The 18,210-nt window shown below is 39.2% G+C and overlaps 1 protein-coding gene across 3 annotated transcripts in view; it reads left to right on the forward strand.

The window, feature by feature from the left end:
* The first annotated feature begins 226 nt into the window (after positions 1 to 226).
* Positions 227 to 18,210, forward strand: part of TMEM182 (transmembrane protein 182) — an 80,004-nt gene continuing 62,020 nt past the window's right edge. For 2 of the 3 annotated variants that reach the window (XM_080684250.1, XM_080684249.1), the window contains exons 1-3: positions 227 to 557; positions 775 to 874; positions 9,753 to 9,851. In XM_080684250.1, coding sequence (XP_080540376.1) covers positions 426 to 557; positions 775 to 874; positions 9,753 to 9,851 — 331 coding nt within the window. In that variant the 5' untranslated portion in view covers positions 227 to 425. The remainder of the gene's footprint in view (positions 558 to 774; positions 875 to 9,752; positions 9,852 to 18,210) is intronic. The other variant, XM_080684251.1, reaches the window with a different exon arrangement.

Here is an 18,210-nt window from a genome sequence, read left to right on the forward strand (position 1 = left end):
CTAGAGGAGCTTGTCAGACACCTAAGACTGGGCCAATACTGTAAAGGCTGTAGCATTCCATCTTCCTTCCACTTCTATGGATTACCCAACAGCCATAATGATCATTCCAGCTCATGATACCCCCTCTTCAGTCAAAGGAAGGTCAGCTATTTTTTGATTCCCATGGGAGAGAGAAAGCTCCTCAATCAGTTTCCTAAAATAGCTGGCCATTCTCAGCTGCTGGGCTGGAGTCCCTCAGGGGTGAGCAAAGGGAATACAATCTACCGGCCGGTTGTGAGTGAGAAGCCACCAAAACATGAGCTAGGAGAGGCTTCTCAAGACAATTCTGCCTTCTCAGAAATCTTTATTCTTTTTTTGTTGAGAAGCTAGGTGTTTGCCATTTTAGAATTTCTTATTTTATTTAAAGGGAAACCAGTGAGTTGAAAATGAGACTAAATATCGCCATCTTCTTTGGGGCTCTCTTTGGTGCTTTAGGGGTTTTACTCTTTTTGGTGGCATTTGGATCAGACTATTGGCTTCTTGTGATGGAAGTGGGGAAGTGTTCAGGTGAACAGAAGGTGCGTTTCTTTTTCCAACTATTCGTGTATTTGGTGAGGATAGCCTTTTGCTTTCTCTTGAAATCGGAGAATAGTAGGGAGTGTCTATTTCTTCATAGAAGAGACGTGTAGAAAGCTACTGACCATCAGTATTGGAATGAAATTCATTGCTTACAAAGTCCTCTGGACATGAGAATTCAGATTGTGCTCCTTGTGCCCCCGTTTGTGTTCTGTGCAGATAGAGAATGTGACTTTCCACCATGAGGGATTCTTCTGGAGATGCTGGTTCAATGGGATTGCAGAAGAAAACCAGCCCGATCTCTGGAAGTTCTGGTATGGTAAGTGCGCTTTTGTTTTACCTTCTCCTTTGCTTTAAAATAAAAATGAGCAGCTTCTTATTTAGTACATGTCATTCACAAAATAGGATTGCATTCTTATCTGTAGAATTTCAATAGGTATCATCAAAAGGTTCAGTGAGTAGAAATGGCTGTAGCAATCATTATTTTATTCCAACATATAAGTAGGAGTTTGGATTTTTATCTGCCGTTTCCTTGTTCATATTTAAAATACACCAACCCTAACTAACAAAGAGGTATTACTTATAGTATTTTTGAGTGTCCTTTGTTATATTGCAAACAAAAGACTTTCTTTTTAAAAATATCCAGAAATAGAAATGTATTATTTTATTTTTTTTTTTTTTTTTTTTTTTTTTTTTTTTTTTTTTTTTTTTTTCTGATTTTTTTTTCAAGGTATTTTTATTTTTATTTTTTTTCAAATTTTTATTAAGGTATTATATGTGTACATATCTTACCATTGCCCCCCACCCCCACCCCACTCCCATACATGCCCTCACCCCCCAATGTTTTGTATCCGTTGCTTACTCTTATATACATGCATATAAGTCCTTCAGTTGATCTCTTATTTCCCCCACCTCTCCCTAACCTTACCACTGTAATTTGACAGTCTGTTTGATGCTTTACTGCCTCTGTAACTATTTTTTTGTTCATCAGTTTATAATGTTTTTCATTATCCCCAAATGAGTGGGATCATGTGGTATTTTTCTTTCATTGACTGGCTTATTTCACTTAGCATAATGTTCTCTAATTCCATCCAAGTGCCTACAAATGGTAGTAATTCCTTCTTTTTTACGGCAGCATAGTATTCCATTGTGTAGATGTACCATAGTTTTCTGATCCAGTCATCTGCTGATGGGCACCTAGGCTGTTTCCAAATCTTAGCTATTGTAAATTGTGCTGCTATGAACATAGGGGTGCATATATCCTTTCTGATTGGTGTTTCTGGTTTCTTAGGATATATTCCTAGGAGTGGGATTACTGGGTCAAATGGGAGTTCCATTTTCAGTTTTTTGAGGAAACTCCATACTGTTCTCCACAGTGGCTGCACCAGTCTGCATTCCCACCAGCAGTGCACGAGGGTTCCTTTTTCTCCGCATCCTCGCCAACACTTGTCGTTTGTTGATTTGTTGATGATAGCCATTCTGACAGGTGTGAGATGGTATCGCATTGTTGTTTTGATTTGCATCTCTCGGATAATTAGTGACTTTGAGCATGTTTTCATGTGTCTCTTGGCCTTCCTTCTGTCTTCTTTCGAAAAGATTCTATTTAGGTCCGTTGCCCATTTTTTTATTGGATCCTTTATCTTCCTTTTATTAAGTTGTATAAGCTGCCTGTAGATGTTGGAAATTAAACCTTTATCAGTGATACCATTTGCAAATATGTTCTCCCATACAGTGGTCTTTCTTGTTGTTTTGTTAATGGTTTCTTTTGCTGTGCAAAAGCTTTTTATTTTGATGTAGTCCCATTTGTTTATTTTCTGTTTGGCTTCCATTGCCCTAGGGGCAGTATCACTGAAAAAGTTCTTTTGGCATATGTCTGAGATTTTGCTGCCTGTGGATTCCTCTAGTATTTTTATGGTTTCCCGTCTTATATTTAAGTCCTGTACCCATTTTGAGTTTATTTTTGTGTATGGTGTAAGTTGGTGATCTAGTTTCATTTTTTTGCATGTATCTGTCCAATTTTCCCAACACCATTTATTAAAGAGACTGTCTTGACTCCATTGTATGCTCATGCCTCCTTTGTCAAATATTAAATGCGCATATTGGTTTGGGTCGATATCTGGATTCTCTATTCTGTTCCATTGATCTATATGTCTGTTCTTGTGCCAGTACCAGGCTGTTTTGAGGACAGTGGCTTTGTAATACAGCTTGAAATCTGGTATTGAGATCCCTCCTACTTTATTCTTCTTTCTCAGGATTGCTGTGGCTATTCGGGGTCTTTTTTTATTCCAGATGAATTTTTGGAGAGTTCTTTCTAGGTCTGTGAAATACGCCGTTGGTATTTTAATGGGGAGTGCATTGAATCTATAGATTGCTTTGGGTAGTATGGACATTTTAATGATGTTGATTCTACCAATCCATGAACATGGTATGTTCTTCCATCTGTTTACATCTTCCTCTATCTCTTTTTTCAGGGTCCTGTAGTTTTCCGCATATAGGTCTTTTACCTCCTTGGTTAGGTTTATTCCTAAGTATCTTAATTTTTTTGGTGCAATGGAAAATGGGATTGCTTTTTTAGTCTCTCTTTCTGTAAGTTCATTGTTGGTGTATAGAAATGCCATAGATTTCTTGGCATTAATTTTGTATCCTGCTACATTGCCGAATTCATTTATTAAGTCTGTTAGTTTTTTTATGGAGTCTTTCGGGTTTTTTATGTACAATATCATGTCATCTGCAAATAAGGACAGCTTTACTTCTTCTTTTCCAATTTGGATGCCTTTTATTTCTTCTTCTTGTCTAATTGCAGTGGCTAATACTTCCAGTACTATGTCAAACAGGAGTGGTGAGAGTGGGCATCCCTGTCTTGTTCCTGTTCTTAGGGGAAATGGTTTTAGTTTTTGCCCATTGAGTATGATGTTAGCTGTGGGTTTATCATATATAGCTTTTATTATGTTGAGGTATGATCCTTCTATTCCCACCTTGTTGAGAGTTTTTATCAAGAAAGGGTGTTGGATTTTGTCAAATGCTTTTTCTGCATCAATTGATATGACTATGTGATTTTTATCTCTCAATTTGTTTATGTGATGTATCACATTTATTGATTTGCGGATATTGAACCATCCTTGCATTCCTGGGATAAATCCTACTTGGTCATGGTGTATGATCTTTCTGATGTACTGCTGGATCCTATTTGCTAGAATTTTATTGAGGATTTTGGCATCTACATTCATGAGGGATATTGGCCTGTAATTCTCCTTCATTGTGTTGTCTTTATCTGGTTTTGGTATTAGGGTGATGCTGGCTTCATAGAAGGAGCTTGGAAGTGTTCCTTCCTCTTGAATTTTTTGGAATAGTCTGAGGAGGATAGGTTTTAGTTCTTCCTTGAATGTTTGGTAGAACTCTCCTGTGAAGCCGTCTGGCCCCGGGCTTTTGTTTGCCGGAAGCTCTTTGATGACTGCTTCAATTTCTTCCATAGTTACTGGCATGTTGAGCTGTTTAGATTCTTCCTGATTGAGTTTTGGAAGGTTATATTTTTCTAGGAATATGTCCATTTCCTCCAGGTTGTCCAGTTTGTTGGAATAGAGTTGTTCGTAGTATTTTTTAACAATCCTTTGTATTTCAGCGGGATCTGTTGTTATTTCACCTCTTTCATTTCTGATCTTGTTTATTTGGGTCCTCTCTCTTTGCTTCTTGGTGAGCCTGGCTAGAGGTTCATCAATCTTGTTTATCCTTTCAAAGAACCAGCTCTTGGTCTTGTTGATCTTTTGAATTGTTTCTTTGGTCTCTATGTCGTTTATCTGTGCTCTGATCTTTATTATTTCCTTCCTTCTGCTTACACTGGGCTTTTCTTGTTGCTCTTTTTCTAACTCTTTGAGTTGTTGGGTTAGGTAATTTATTACCCCTGTTTCTTGTTTTTTGCAGTAGGCTTGTAGAGCTATGAACTTCCCTCTCAAGACTGCTTTCGCTGTGTCCCATAGATTTTGGATTGTAGTGTTTTCATTGTCATTTGTTGTCATGATGTTTTTTATTTCTTCTTTGATCTCTCTGGTAACCCAGTCATGGTTTAATAGCATGCTGTTTAGTCTCCATGTGTTTGATTTCTTTGGGTTGTTTTTATTGTAGTTGATTTCCAGTTTTATGCCACTGTGGTCTGAGAAGATGCTTGATATGATTTCTATCTTCTTGAATTTGAAGAGACTTTGCCTGTGTCCCAACATATGGTCTATCTTTGAAAATGACCCATGTGCACTTGAGAAGAATGTATATTCTGTGGCTTTGGGGTGAAATGTTCTGAAGATGTCAATTAATTCCATCTGGTCTAGTGAGTCATTTAGGATTGATGTTTCTTTGCTGATGTTTTGTTTAGAGGATTTGTCCAATGGTGATAGTGGGGTATTAAAGTCTCCTACTATGATTGTATTGCTGTCAATCTCTCCCTTGATATCCTCCAGGAGTTTTTTTATGTATTTGGGTGCTCCTGTATTGGGTGCATATATGTTTACCAGAGTTATTTCTTCTTGTTGGATTGCTCCCTTTAGTATTATGAAATGGCCTTCCTTATCTCTTGTTATGTCCTTCAGTTTGAGATCTAATTTGTCAGAAATAAGTATTGCTACCCCAGCTTTTTTTTCAGTTCCATTTGCCTGGAAAACCTTTTTCCATCCCTTCACCCTCAGTCTGTGTGCGTCTTTTTTTTCTGAGGTGGGTTTCTTGTAGACAGCAGATATATGGGTCGTGTTTTCTTATCCAATCCGTTACCCTATGTCTTTTGATTGGGGCATTTAATCCATTTACATTTAAAGTTATTATTGATAGGTACTTATTTGTCGCCATTCCTATTCTTTACCCCTGTGTTACTTCTTCACTTCCTATTTCTTTTTTTTTACAGCAGACCCTTTAGCATTTCTTGCATTGCTGGTTTGGTGGTAATAAATTCCCTTAGTCCTTTTTTGTCTGTGAAGCTCCTGATTTCACCTTCAATTTTGATTGACAGCCTTGCTGGGTACAGTATTCTTGGATTCAGCCCCTTCCTTTGCATGACTTTGTATATTTCATTCCATTCCCTTCTGGCCTGATGAGTTTCTGTTGAGAAATCAGTTGCTAGTCTGATGGGGGTTCCTTTGTATGTAACTTTCTGTCTCTCTCTTGCTGCTTTTAAGATTCTTACTTTGTCGTTGGTGTTTGCCAATTTAATTATAATGTGCCTTGGCGTCGGTCTTTTGGGATTCGTTTTGCTTGGGACTCTGTGAGCTTCTTGGATTTGTGTGTGTTTTTTCTTCCCTATATCTGGGAAATTTTCTGTCATTATTTCTTCAAAGAGGTTTTCTATTCCTTGCTCAGCTTCCTTTCCTTCTGGAACCCCTATTATGCGGATGTTGTTTTGTTTCGTGTTGTCCCAAAGTTCCCTTAGACTCTCCTCTTGCCTTTTAATTTTTTTTTCTAGAAGTTGCTTTTCTTGGGTATTTTTTTCCATCTTGTCTTCTAGCTCACTGATGCGGTCCTCTGCTTCTTCTAGTCTACTCTTGATGCTTTCTATTGAGTTCTTTACAGCAGCGATGTCATTTTTCATTTCTTCTTGGTTCTTCTTCATTTCCTCTTGGTTCTTGCTCATATTGTCGAATTTGTCTTCCATTCTTTTCAGCCACCTTATGACCATTTCTCTGAATTCTTTTTCTGGAAGGTTGCTTGCCTCCATTTCGTTTACTTCCTTTTCTGGTGATGCCTGCTTTTCTTTCATATGCGGGCTGCCTCTTTGTCTCCCCATGGTCTCTCTTCTCTGGGTGTCTGGTTATGTAGTTCTCTCTCTCCTGGGTTGATTTAAAGGCACAAAATACAGCACTACCAGGTACAACTCACAAGGCACTGAACAGGAATGTATTCACGATATTAATAACCTCCAATAAAGGTGACCACCAGAAAAAGGCAAATTAGGTGATAGGAGAGAAAGAAGAAGAGGAAAAAAGAAAGAAAGAAAGAAAGAAAGAAAAAAGGAGTGTGAAAATGAAATTGGGAAAAGGGAAAGTAAAGAGAAGAAAAAAAAGAAAAAAAAAAGTAAGAGAGACAAGAAAGTGACTAAGAGAGATAGGGGAACAGACTATATATATTGGGGATAAAACTCCAATAGAACAATCACTAATCCCAGCAAATGCCAGCAACAAGTGCCTGGGGATTAGTACAAACTACAACACCAACTAATATGGAGTGAGGCAAGGGAAAGCTGAAGCACAAAACAAACAAAAAAATAAACAAAAGAAGAATAAGCAAAACAGTCTCACAAAAAAGCATAAAAATTGGATATAATCTACATTCAAGCAAACAACAACAAAAGGACAGAGAGGAGGACAAGTTTATGGATAGCTCAGACAGCGAAGGGAGAGGTGTATGTGGACTTGGAGCAGGGGATTGGAGATTAGATATGTAAGTAGGGTGAAATTTTAACAAGGGGTAAACAGAAAGAATAGGGAGGATCTAAAGCAGTAAAAGGGTAAGATAAACAGGACACTGAAAAGGGGGAGGTTAGGAGGAGAGTGATGGCCTAAAGGTAGAGGTGAGATAGAGTAAAACGATGCTAAAGGAAAGATAGAAATAGAATGTAGAACCCTAATCCCAAAATAAAATGAAGAGAAAATAAAATGACACTTAAAAAAAAAAAAAAAAAAGATAAAATAGCAGTAGTAATAATACGGATTGAAAATAAAAATGTAATAATTAAAAAGGTAAAATCAAGTGATGAAAAAAGAGAAAAAAAAGTTTCTTGATTAAAAGATGCAAAAAATGAAAATAAAAAAGAATAAAAAAATAAAAAAATAAAAGGTAAAAATAAAATGTGAAGTAGTGAAGGTCATTCACTTCCTCTGTTTTTCTGTTTGGCACGCCTGTTTCTCAGTCCAGACAGTATTGCAGTTCCCTGCGATCCACTGCTCTTCGGTGTTGTAAGCCAGTCCTGATTTTAAGCAGGCGGTGTGTCTTAATTTCTCGTATTCCTTTATTTTTGATTACACAAGAGTCAATTTGTGATTCAGCCCCTGGGTGGCAGTGTTTCTGGATTAACTTCCGGGTCTATCTATGGCCTCTCTAGGCAGTGTTAGAGCCTTCTTTCCCGCACTCGCCACTGGCCTGTGGGAGTGGTCTGCCTCAGAGCTGACTCTCTGATGGTCACGCCCAGCTCCGATCCCCAGGTTCCAGAAAAACAACCTTCCCCTGCAGTCTCCCAGGGTGTCCCCAACTGGGTGATCCTATGTATTGGGCTTAGTAATCAGAGGCAAGAATTTCAAGAGGAAAAAGCTCAGTTGTGCGAACTCCGGGACTCCGCGTAAGCCCAGGCACCCAGGGAACGCAGGGGCTGCGCGTAAGTCTGGACTGCCTGAAATTCTTAGGGTGTCCTTGCACTTCAGATCAAAATGGGTTGCTTTTTAGAGTGCCCTTCTCTTAGCAGCTCTGAGGACCCCTTTCCACAGTCACAGATCACGCCAGCCCCTACAGCCACGGATTTTTCTAGGCACAGACTTCCCTGGTCCTCCAGCTCCCGCAAAACGCGCGTTCCTCTCTCCCTCCGGGACCAGAGACCTCACCTTATCCCAGGCGAAATCTGACCTTTCCGTGGTGGAGTGTAGAGCTCCTCTGAACCCGTGTGCTTGCGCCAGTTGGGGAGCGTTGTTCTGGGGCTCGCAGCTGTTCCTGGGGTGCCGCAGTTGTGGATTCTCAGGCTTCAGATAAGCTCCACTTTCCGGATCAAGATGGCGCAGACTCCGCGTCCAACCCCGCAGCTCCGGGAGGGGACCCAGCCGCAGTTGGTGCTGCCAGGTCAGGGGAACCCCGTTCAGCAGTCCCCCACCTCCTTCTGGAATTCAGCTGTCTCCCAACCGGCCAAAAAACACTCCTTGTGCGACCCTCAGCTGTTCTTTCTTTCTGCTCCGGGACAAGGCTCGGAACACGTCTGTCTATTCCGCCGCCATTATTCCCTCCTCCCCGAAATGTATTATTTTAAAAGTTAAAAAACCTCTTTTTAAATAATGAAACTTAATTACCACCTCTGGCAGATGAAAGTTTGCTCAATTTGGGCTTCAATCAGGTTTGTGGGCAATAGCAAGAAATGCCTTGTTTTTGATGTTCAAATTCTCTCATAGAAACGTTAAGGTTTTTTTTTTTTTTTTTTTTTGAAGTTGAGCAGCTTCTTAAAAATGTGATGCATTCTTTCAACTTTATTCCTTATATTGTATTAATCTTCAAAAATAAATTTACTGAAAATAATTAGCCTTTATCTTATTGCATCCAACAAAGAAAAGAACTCTTTATTACCCTAAAGCTTATTGTTGGTTGAAATTATTAGTCTCCTTATGAAATATTACTGTGATAAACTCAAGTATGATATTTACACAACAGTCAAGATGATGGAATAGATAATAAAAATATGTGGAAGACTTAAGCAAACTGATGGCAAGTAGGCATATGTAAAAGGAACAGCATGTGTAAATGGCATTTTGAGAGAAAGATTTGATAGACTATCTTATAGTCATTTCAGGGAGGAAAATAAGCATGCGACGTGTCAAACATTACTTAAACTGTGGTAAAATGGAGTGAATACGACTATGCAAGATTTTGCCAAGGACATGGAGAAAGGAAGAATATTTCACCGCCCCTTAAAATGTACACAATGAAGTCTTCAAGTTTTCAAACATAAAAGTTCTTTCTTGTGGTTTCTTCAAATGCTAGAAATGTATTTGAATTATTAAGTCTTGTGATCTATTATTTCCATCTTTTCCCTAGAAACAAGTTATAGAATAAATTTTATATTGATTGGAACTGATCAAGGTTAAATCTAAGCTTATTAGACTTTCATAACAATTCTTTTTTAATAACTAACTATGTGCTAGGCATTATGTTAGGAACTGAAAATATGGGCCTGAAAATAAGTGAGCGGCAGTGCCTTTGATTTTAAGGTGATATAAGAAAGCCCTTGTCTGCATTGAATTATGTCATGAGTTAGATGTTTGGGATGCGTCCAGGTTCCAGGTTCCTTGTGCTTCTTTATATGAGATTTTTAGGAAGTCTCCCCCGTCACTCAGCAGTTCTCTGAATTTGTTGATCTCCCTGCCATTTTATTTAGCTGATATAACCCCAGACTCCCTGCTTCTCTTCTATTAGGAACGGTGCTCACTCAGGTGCTCAATAACATACCATTGTTCTGCTCTCCTTCCTAGGCAATCAGCCAGCATCCAAGACCTGCACGCATGCTTACCTGTCCCCATACCCTTTCATGAGAGGCGAGCACAACGCCACCGCCTATGACTCTGCGGTCAGTAAGTACCTCTGTCCGCAGTGTCTCGGTGAAGACATGCCCCCTGGAGAATGCCCCCACAGCATTTTTGTGGGCTGTTACAAATAATTTAACACCTTTATATACAGAAGAATAGGGTATCATTTTAACACTATTTATAAGCTACTATAATTTACTTGCCACTTATAAAGATAACTTTCTAAAAGTATGTTTTCTGATGTGGAAATAGTACTGTTTGTTAGGAAGAACTGTTTTGTAAGGGTTTGACCGAACGACTAACTCTACAACAGAAAAAAATGTAGTGTACACTCGGCTTTTAGAGCATTTTTTTTTTTTTTTTTGCAATTGCTACACACAAGAATATAATTTTGTTGCTGTATTCCTGCAAGGTGAATGCACTTGGTTACATGTGACAACCCACTGAGGAATAGCCAGATGTCATTAACTGGGAGTTATGATCATCTAGTTTTTTTTTTGTGTGTGTGTTTTCATACTATTTGTTCTATTGAAAGTAGATGAACATAGTTTCTATGAAAAGTACATAATATGTAGTACGTAAATCTAGTTTTATGGAAAGTATATAAGCTCAAATGTCAACTTTATTCTCAGCTGGTTTCATGAAGTTTTAAATAGAGAGTATTCATCCTAATTTAAAAAAAATGAAGGGTTGGTAGGTCATTTCAGAGAGAGCTTGTGGAACCAAAACCAGGAGCTCTTAACACTGTGACCAAAGATTGAAGTTCTCCATATGTTTTAACTGTCACTCAATAATGCTGTATTTTCCTGAGGAGATAAAAGATTTAATTGCTCATATCCATGATTCATGTTGTTGGAAAATAAATAAATGTCTCTCAAGTTAAAAAACAAACAAAAAAAACAAACAAAAAACAAAAAACTAAGAGTTGGTACAGAACTTGATAATGTCATAAACAGAGCCAAAAATATTTTTTTTCAAAGAGAATACATAATATATTTAATATTCTGAATAAACGTAAATTAGTCAAGATTCTCCAGAGAGTTCTAGCTGGTTTGGCTCAGTGGATAGAGCACCAGCCTGCAGACTGAAGGGTACCAAATTTGATTCTGGTCAAGGTCAGGTACCTTGGTTGCAGGATCCTCCCTGGCGTGGGCCCTGATCAAGGCTCATGCAGGAGGCAACCAATTGATGTGTTTCTCTCACATCAATATTTCTCTCTGTCTCTCCCTCTCTTTTCCACTCTCTCTAAAAATCAATGGAAAATATCCTCGGGTGAGGATTAAAAAAAAAAAAAAAAAAGGAAAGAAAAGATTCTCCAGAGAATCAATATAAGAAAGAGATATTGAGGAAGGGACTTTAAGGAATTAGCTTATGCAATTGTAGATGGTGGCAAATCTGAAATCTGTAGGGCAAGCTATAGAGAGTCAGATGAGTTGGTATTGCTGTCTTGAGTCTGAAGGCTAGAAACTGGTAAAATTTCTGCTTCAGTATTGAAGAGAATTACTTCTTTTTCAGAAAACCACAGTCCTTGTTCTTAAAGCCTTCAACTGATTGGATGAGGCCCACCCTCATTATGGAGGATAATCTGCTTTACTTGTAGTCTACTGATTATAAATGGTAATCACATCTAGCTAGCACCTTTACAACAACATCTAAATGAGTGTTTGACCGAACAACTGGGCATCATAGTCTAATCAAGTTGACACATAAAATTAACCATCACAGAACTTCCATTATTCATCTATTTTTCATCTTTCTATAAAATTATGTATTTCCATACATTATAATTTTTTTAAAGTTTGTCAAAGGTTGTAGCATTTGGTGTTACACAATATTAACAGGACATTTTATGGAGTAGAGTGGGGTCTACATAGGAAAAGAGGTGAACTGACCCACAGCAGTGCTTGTCCACCAAGGTTGCTGGCCACAATATAGTTGAAAGGATTGTGGCTGCTGGTCTAGCAAATGTGTGTGGCGTGGATACTCTTTCCCATCAAAAACTGCATGAAGTGCCTGGCCAGTGTGGCTCAGGCCTTGTCCCGTGCACCAAAAGATTGCCGTTTCAATTCCTGGTCAGGGCATATGCCCAGGTTATGGCCCTATCCCGGGTAGGGGTCGTGCAGGAGGCAGCTGAACGATATTTCACTCTCACGTTCACTTATTTTCTCTGTCTCCCTCTTCCTTCCTGTCTCTCTAAAAAACAAACAAACAAAAAGTGCATGAGGAATCTCATTCACATCTGTTGGAACCTCCTGCATCCTGTGTTATGCGGACCTTCTCGCTGCTAAGAGAAGAGATGGCGTAAAAGGAGTAGAGTAAACCATTTTAAGTTACAAAAGTTACAAAAAAGGCATTCTTCTCCCGACATTCTTACTTTTATTAAATAAACTAAGAAATAGTATAGGGTTGGCTTTCCGCAACATTATCTATTTGTACAAATATTAGTATTGTTATTGTTGATATTTATGTTGAGCTCCTGAGATGAGGTAGTATTGTAGGCATTATGTTTTAAAGTGAATCTACATAATTGAAAAGTATGCACCTCCAGAAGATAGTGGAGAACTTGAAAAACAGGTAACATAATCCATGCATAATAATTATGATGGAGATGAATAGTAAATGCATCTCAAAGTAATTACACTGCAATTGCAATTAGAACTATTATGTAGCATTGCATATAATTACTGTGTCATTTTTGGATCTAATAACAAAACCATATTCCAATTTTTTAAAAAAATTATCAAACTCCTCTTCGGCTTATTCACTTTAAGCAATTTTATCAAATACTTTAAGTAAAAAACAACTGAGATGGGAAGAGGTATGTCCTACAACTAAGACAGTATAATCACATATCATTTATCTTCATTATATCATACAATATCTGACATTATATTTGGATGATTTTTAAATTATTTTCTTTATCCAAGATTTCATGAGGTTTCTACCTGCCTCCAAGTATGTGTTTCCTAGTTACCGAGTCTTCACTGGACCTTCGTGTGCTTTATAACATCAGGCATTATACATGACCAGTTTATCATTTGTAAAGTCTGATGTATCCTGTCTGACAAATAATTGGTAAAATGGCCTTGTATTCTCCTGAGTTTTTACAGTTACAGTTACCCAAACTGAAATCAGTGAACATAATATAGCGCTGTATGATATTTCTGGAATAACTGCTTTAGAATCATTGGAGCTACTGATGAAGTTATTCTATTTCCTAATACGGAGACTAAGACTGATTCAGAGAAACCACATGAATGTCTTGACAGCTGCTCATTGCCAGAGCTGATCAAAGTTTCAAGTGTCTGGATTTTGTATACTGATAATCTTATAAGCTATAGTGAATAAAACGGCTAATTTTAAGGGTTAAAATTTTAAGTGTAAGTCTTTTAGTTTCATCTCAATGAAAGAATAAATTAAACTCATGTTGATTTTCCTTACCTTTCTCTCTGATCCTGACCAGTGTATAATCAAGTCTAATTCAGTATTTCCTTTATTTTTTAATATCACATATATTAACTAAAATTCAATTATGCTCAAATCTATTATTTGAATGGCTGCCCAAGCCTACAGGGAGTGATCTAATTCTAAGTGTTGTATCTGTGGTAGGATTGTGTACTTTGAAGTCCATTAGACAATTCTATTGCCTTTGATAGCTTCCAAATTTAGATTTTCTGATTTGTCTCATGCTTAAACTCAGTCACAGTTCATTTATTTAGTTTCATTTGATAATGATGTGATGAACATAGATGCATTTTTTAGATAACTCAACCCCTGAATGAACTAATCATTTCGTTTGGATGCCCCCCTCCCACCCCGCCCCACCTCAGCCTTTGACCACACACCTCCACAACAGTCCTCCTTACACTTAACTGTAATTTATTTTTTAAAAAATATATGTTTTTATTGATTTCAGAGAGGAAGGAAGAGGGAGAGAGAGAAAGTCATGGATCAGTTGCCTCCTGCAAGTCCCCCACTGGGGATCGAGCCCACAATTCGGGCATGTGCCCCTGACCGAAATGGAACCTGGGACCCTTCAGTTCACAGGCCGACACTCTGTCCACTGACCCAAACAGGCTAGGGCTTAACTGTAATTTCTTGTTAACCTCAGTTTCCTCCTTAACTTATTGCAATCCCTAAGGCACAGACTGTAATCTCACATTTATATTCCCAGAAATTAATATAGTGCCTGGTGCTTAGTGGATGCTTAAATATTTGGAAAAAAATGACAATGCAAAAATTACCGATAGTATTTTCAGCAGTTAACTATTTTGATTTTATTTTTTGAAGTGGAACATTTTAAAAACTAATTTCATACTTGGCTTTTCTCTTGAGCAGAATATATTGACCTAGTTTCATCTTTTCTTGCTGAGTTGGAACACTCACACAGGCTGGCCACAGTAACCTTGAGTTCCTCAGAGGCAGTATTCATCCTCCTGCCCCAAGGCCTTCGCGTGCCAGCCCTTCTCCCCAAGTGCTGTTGCTCTCATTGCACCCTCCGCCCTCCATTTCTCTAACAATGCAGGTTTGTCCTTAGTTTTCTAAGGAAGCCTTCCTTGCCAGCAGCCTCTACCCCACTAATACTTGTACTAGACCAGTTCTCCTTTATAAAACTTATCCCATTCATAGCACAAATTTAAATTATTTATTGTATAATTATTTTGTTCATTTATTTTCTTCCCAATTTAACTCTAAGCTCCTATAGCAAAGTCTTTTATGTTTGGCTCACCATTCTATCCAGTGAAGGTTGAATATTTTTGTAGGATGGCTATTTCTTGGGAGTCTTCATTACTATACTGTACTGTGGAAGTAGTAGTAATACCCTAAGTAACGATGGAGCTATGCAGGGATTTTTAAAAACTTTACTAAATGGACCTCAGTGATTCTTCAAAATTTTTATTCATATGGTTTTAATTTTAATGTCTCCCAAGTTGTTTTCATACATCAGCTTGCCCTTTGCTTCTATTGTCAGTGTTTATTTATTTACTATTCTCCCTGGTCTTCTTTTCCTTCACTCTTATGCAATAAATGTAGGGTGAAGTGAATGATGTGAGACTAGAATCAGGAAGGCAGCTAGGCAAGATATTTGTCAGCAACACAGTAAGCTGTAAGTGACAGAAAACAGACAAAAGCTACAATATAAGGACTATTTTCCTCCTACAACAAGTCAGAGCAGCTGCCATAAAGATACTGTCAGGGACCCAGCCCTTTCAGCCTTTCCTCCCACCATCTTCGGCAGGTGGGCAGTCATCGTCATGTTCTTCCACCTCCAGAAGAGCAGCAGCATCCCTAGAGCCCTCCAGTAGTAGATTTCTCCAATGCTTTCTTCTTCTTCTTTTTTTTCCAATCCCTTGTGTTCTTTTTTTCTTTTCTTTACTGATTAAGGTATTACATATGTGTCCTTATCCCCCCAATGCTTTCTTCATCAGAGCGCTGTCCCATGGTCTGTTAAGCAGGAAAGGGCGCAGGTCTGGGAGTGAGTGAGCGCATCCTCCTCAGGGACTCTATCAGGGCTCCAAGGAGGGCGAGACAGCAAAGGCGAACATAAAATAATGCACATAAATGATATGTAAAGAGTTAATCTACAAAACTTAATAGCTAAACAATAGAGAGCTGGAGGAATCTTGGATGGTAAAGAAATTTCCTTTTGAAGAAGGTGTAATTCAGTTTAAACAATATACAATAAAAAGTAATATGCTTACTTTCCAAGCAATTAATATTATTTTAGTGTATTTCTTTCCAGTCCTTTTTATATGCATATAGTTGTAATCATTGGGAATACCAACATATATCTCACTTTTCTATTTTTAAGATAGCACACATTTCTCCATGTTTGTACCTAACAGTTTCTTATATTTTAAATGTTAGATGCTACCTCCATATTAAAAATAATTACATGCATGTAATATTTTTCATAATTTGTATTAATTGTTTGGATGATATATTTCCAGAAGTGTGAATGGTGAACCAGGAGACGGGAGTGGGTTTGTTGTTGTTGTTACTGTGCCACACTAGCAGCTGGTTTGCCAAGGGGCACAGAACTGTGGGTGACTTCAACTAAGCGATTTGTAAGGAGGACAAAGCATGAGACAAGAGGCTGAGGATACTTTGAGTGGAAGATGAGGATATTTTTGGATTTAGGTATATTCAATTTGGGTTGATGGTGGAACACCAGCTTGAAATAATTTAGCAAGTAGCTTGATGTGCAAATTTCCTGAGAGACATTCATTAGCACAGCAGATACTAGTGAGGAATTTCAGGAGTGGTTTTTGACATCAGATATAATCCTCAAGAAAAATAATAGGAAAGAAGGCAGTGAAATATCAACAGTTCTTAGTGGGAGAAGGAAAGAAAGAAGGCGGCCCCCGAAGAGGAAGAGAATGAAGCTTGAGAAGCAGGCTGGTGCGCTGTCAGAGGGGCTGCTGAAGGGGACAGTCTTGGGAAGGAGATGCTGTCCTCAGTGCCAAATGCACGTGAATGGAGATCAGAACAGAATGATCAGGCAAAAGTTCGGTGACCCCTGATGGCTCCTCCCACCAAAGGCTCAGCCATGGAGGCCCACAAGGCAGCTCTTTCCAGGCATGTCTTTCCACTCATGGGCATGAAAACCCACATGCACTGCTGTGGCCTGAGATTTCCAGACCCTCTGCTCTGTGTTCCACTCCTGCTCCCTGCCAGTTCCTTGGATTGAACTGGAGGGCCCTGCTGTCTTTCTTGGTAACCCCCTTCCTCCCTGGGAAGCCATTCCATTTTCCTGCACACTCTGCTGCCTGAGGACACTCCCGAGAGCCAAGCCCTGCCCCAGGCGTCCTCTTCCTTCTCTTCTCCCAAGAGCAAAGGTCAGAAAGCAGTGATCTTAAAGGGGTGGAGCCACAGAATGCTGGGAATGTGAAACCTCACACTGGGGCGCTCAGGGACTGGGCAGTGAGAAATGTGAGACCTTTGCAATTAGTCAACATTTGGACTTGGAATAGCTACCAAAAGAGCACAGCAGTACAAAGTCCTTATAAAGTCATCACATATGTACACATACAACATCTTGCTCTACTATGCAAGGCATATTAAGATCAAATATAAAAATGAAATATAAAACTCCACAGTTTTAAACAGCACAGAAATGAATTAAAATTTGAGCCTAAAGTTAATATAAATCTATACTAATAAAAGGGTAATATGCTAATTAGACCGGGTTAACCAGACATCTTCTGGTTGTCCGGTCCTCCTTTCAGAAAAAGCCATGGTGGCAGGGGCCAAGGTAGAGGTGGTTAGGGGTGATCAGGCTGGCAGGGGAGCAGTTAGGGGCAATCAGGCCTGCAGGGGAGGGCAGTTAGGGGTGATCAGGCTGGCGGGGGAGGGTGTTTAGGGGTGATCAGGCTGGCAGACAGAGTTGGTTAGGGGTCATCGGGCAGGCAGGCAGGTGAGTGGTTAGGAGCCAATAGTCCCGGATTGCAAGGGGGATGTCCAACTGCTGGTTTAGGCCCAATCCCAGGGATCGGGCCTAAACCAGCAGTTGGACATCCCCCAAGGGGTCCCAGATTGGAGAGGATGCAGGCCGGGCTGAGGGACCCACTGTCCCATGCACAAATTTCATGCACCGGGCCTCTAGTATGTAAATAATTGAGGAGACATATCTAATTTTGTTGGGATGGCCTTTTGCTTCCAGATCATTACACTGGTGTAGCTGGGTGTTATCATTTTTTAATATTCAGGTATAGGGAATCTGGAAACTGTCTTAAATTTACTGAATAGTTTTAAGTACTTTATTTCACTCAGCTTTAGTTGTGTAGAAAAAGACATGCCTTGCAATCTATAATAGAAAATACATTTCAGTCTTTTTCTGGGGGGTCAGAAATGTCAAGTATCTAGATATTTAGAAATGCCATACCACCCACTTAATTTCCTCCTGCTCATTCAGACATTTGGATCACATGGCCACTCAGCAGTCCCTGAGTCTGGCTGGCTTTTCACTGGTCCCAGCGCAGGCTCCTTGCCTCTAAACTGGAGCACTCATAGGCGCTTGCCCTGCTTCCCAGGGCTGCAGTTTATGAGGACACAGCTAGCTTTTCAGTCTCAATATCAAAGCTGTAATTAAACATCAGTTATTCAGAGGAAGTTATTTTTTGTTTTCTGCAATTTATTCATGGACATCTAAGGATTCGTTGGCAGTTTATGTAATGTCCTTCCAATAAAGGAGGTGCTCGCTTTCTGTAAAAAGGGCTGCATGCTTACTTATGACGATGTGGACTGCCCTCATTCATGGAAGACAGGCCCAGCCTCTATTTATCTGTGAAGGTGATGGCCATGCTCAGCAGAAAACATCTCCTGTGGTGACAGGGCACCTCTTGGTGCTCCAGGCCAGGGTTTCTCAGCCTCAGCAGTGTTGATATTTGGGGCCATATCATTA

Source organism: Plecotus auritus (assembly GCF_963455305.1).
Source record: "Plecotus auritus genome assembly, chromosome: 8".
NCBI classification, from domain to species: domain Eukaryota; kingdom Metazoa; phylum Chordata; class Mammalia; order Chiroptera; family Vespertilionidae; genus Plecotus; species Plecotus auritus.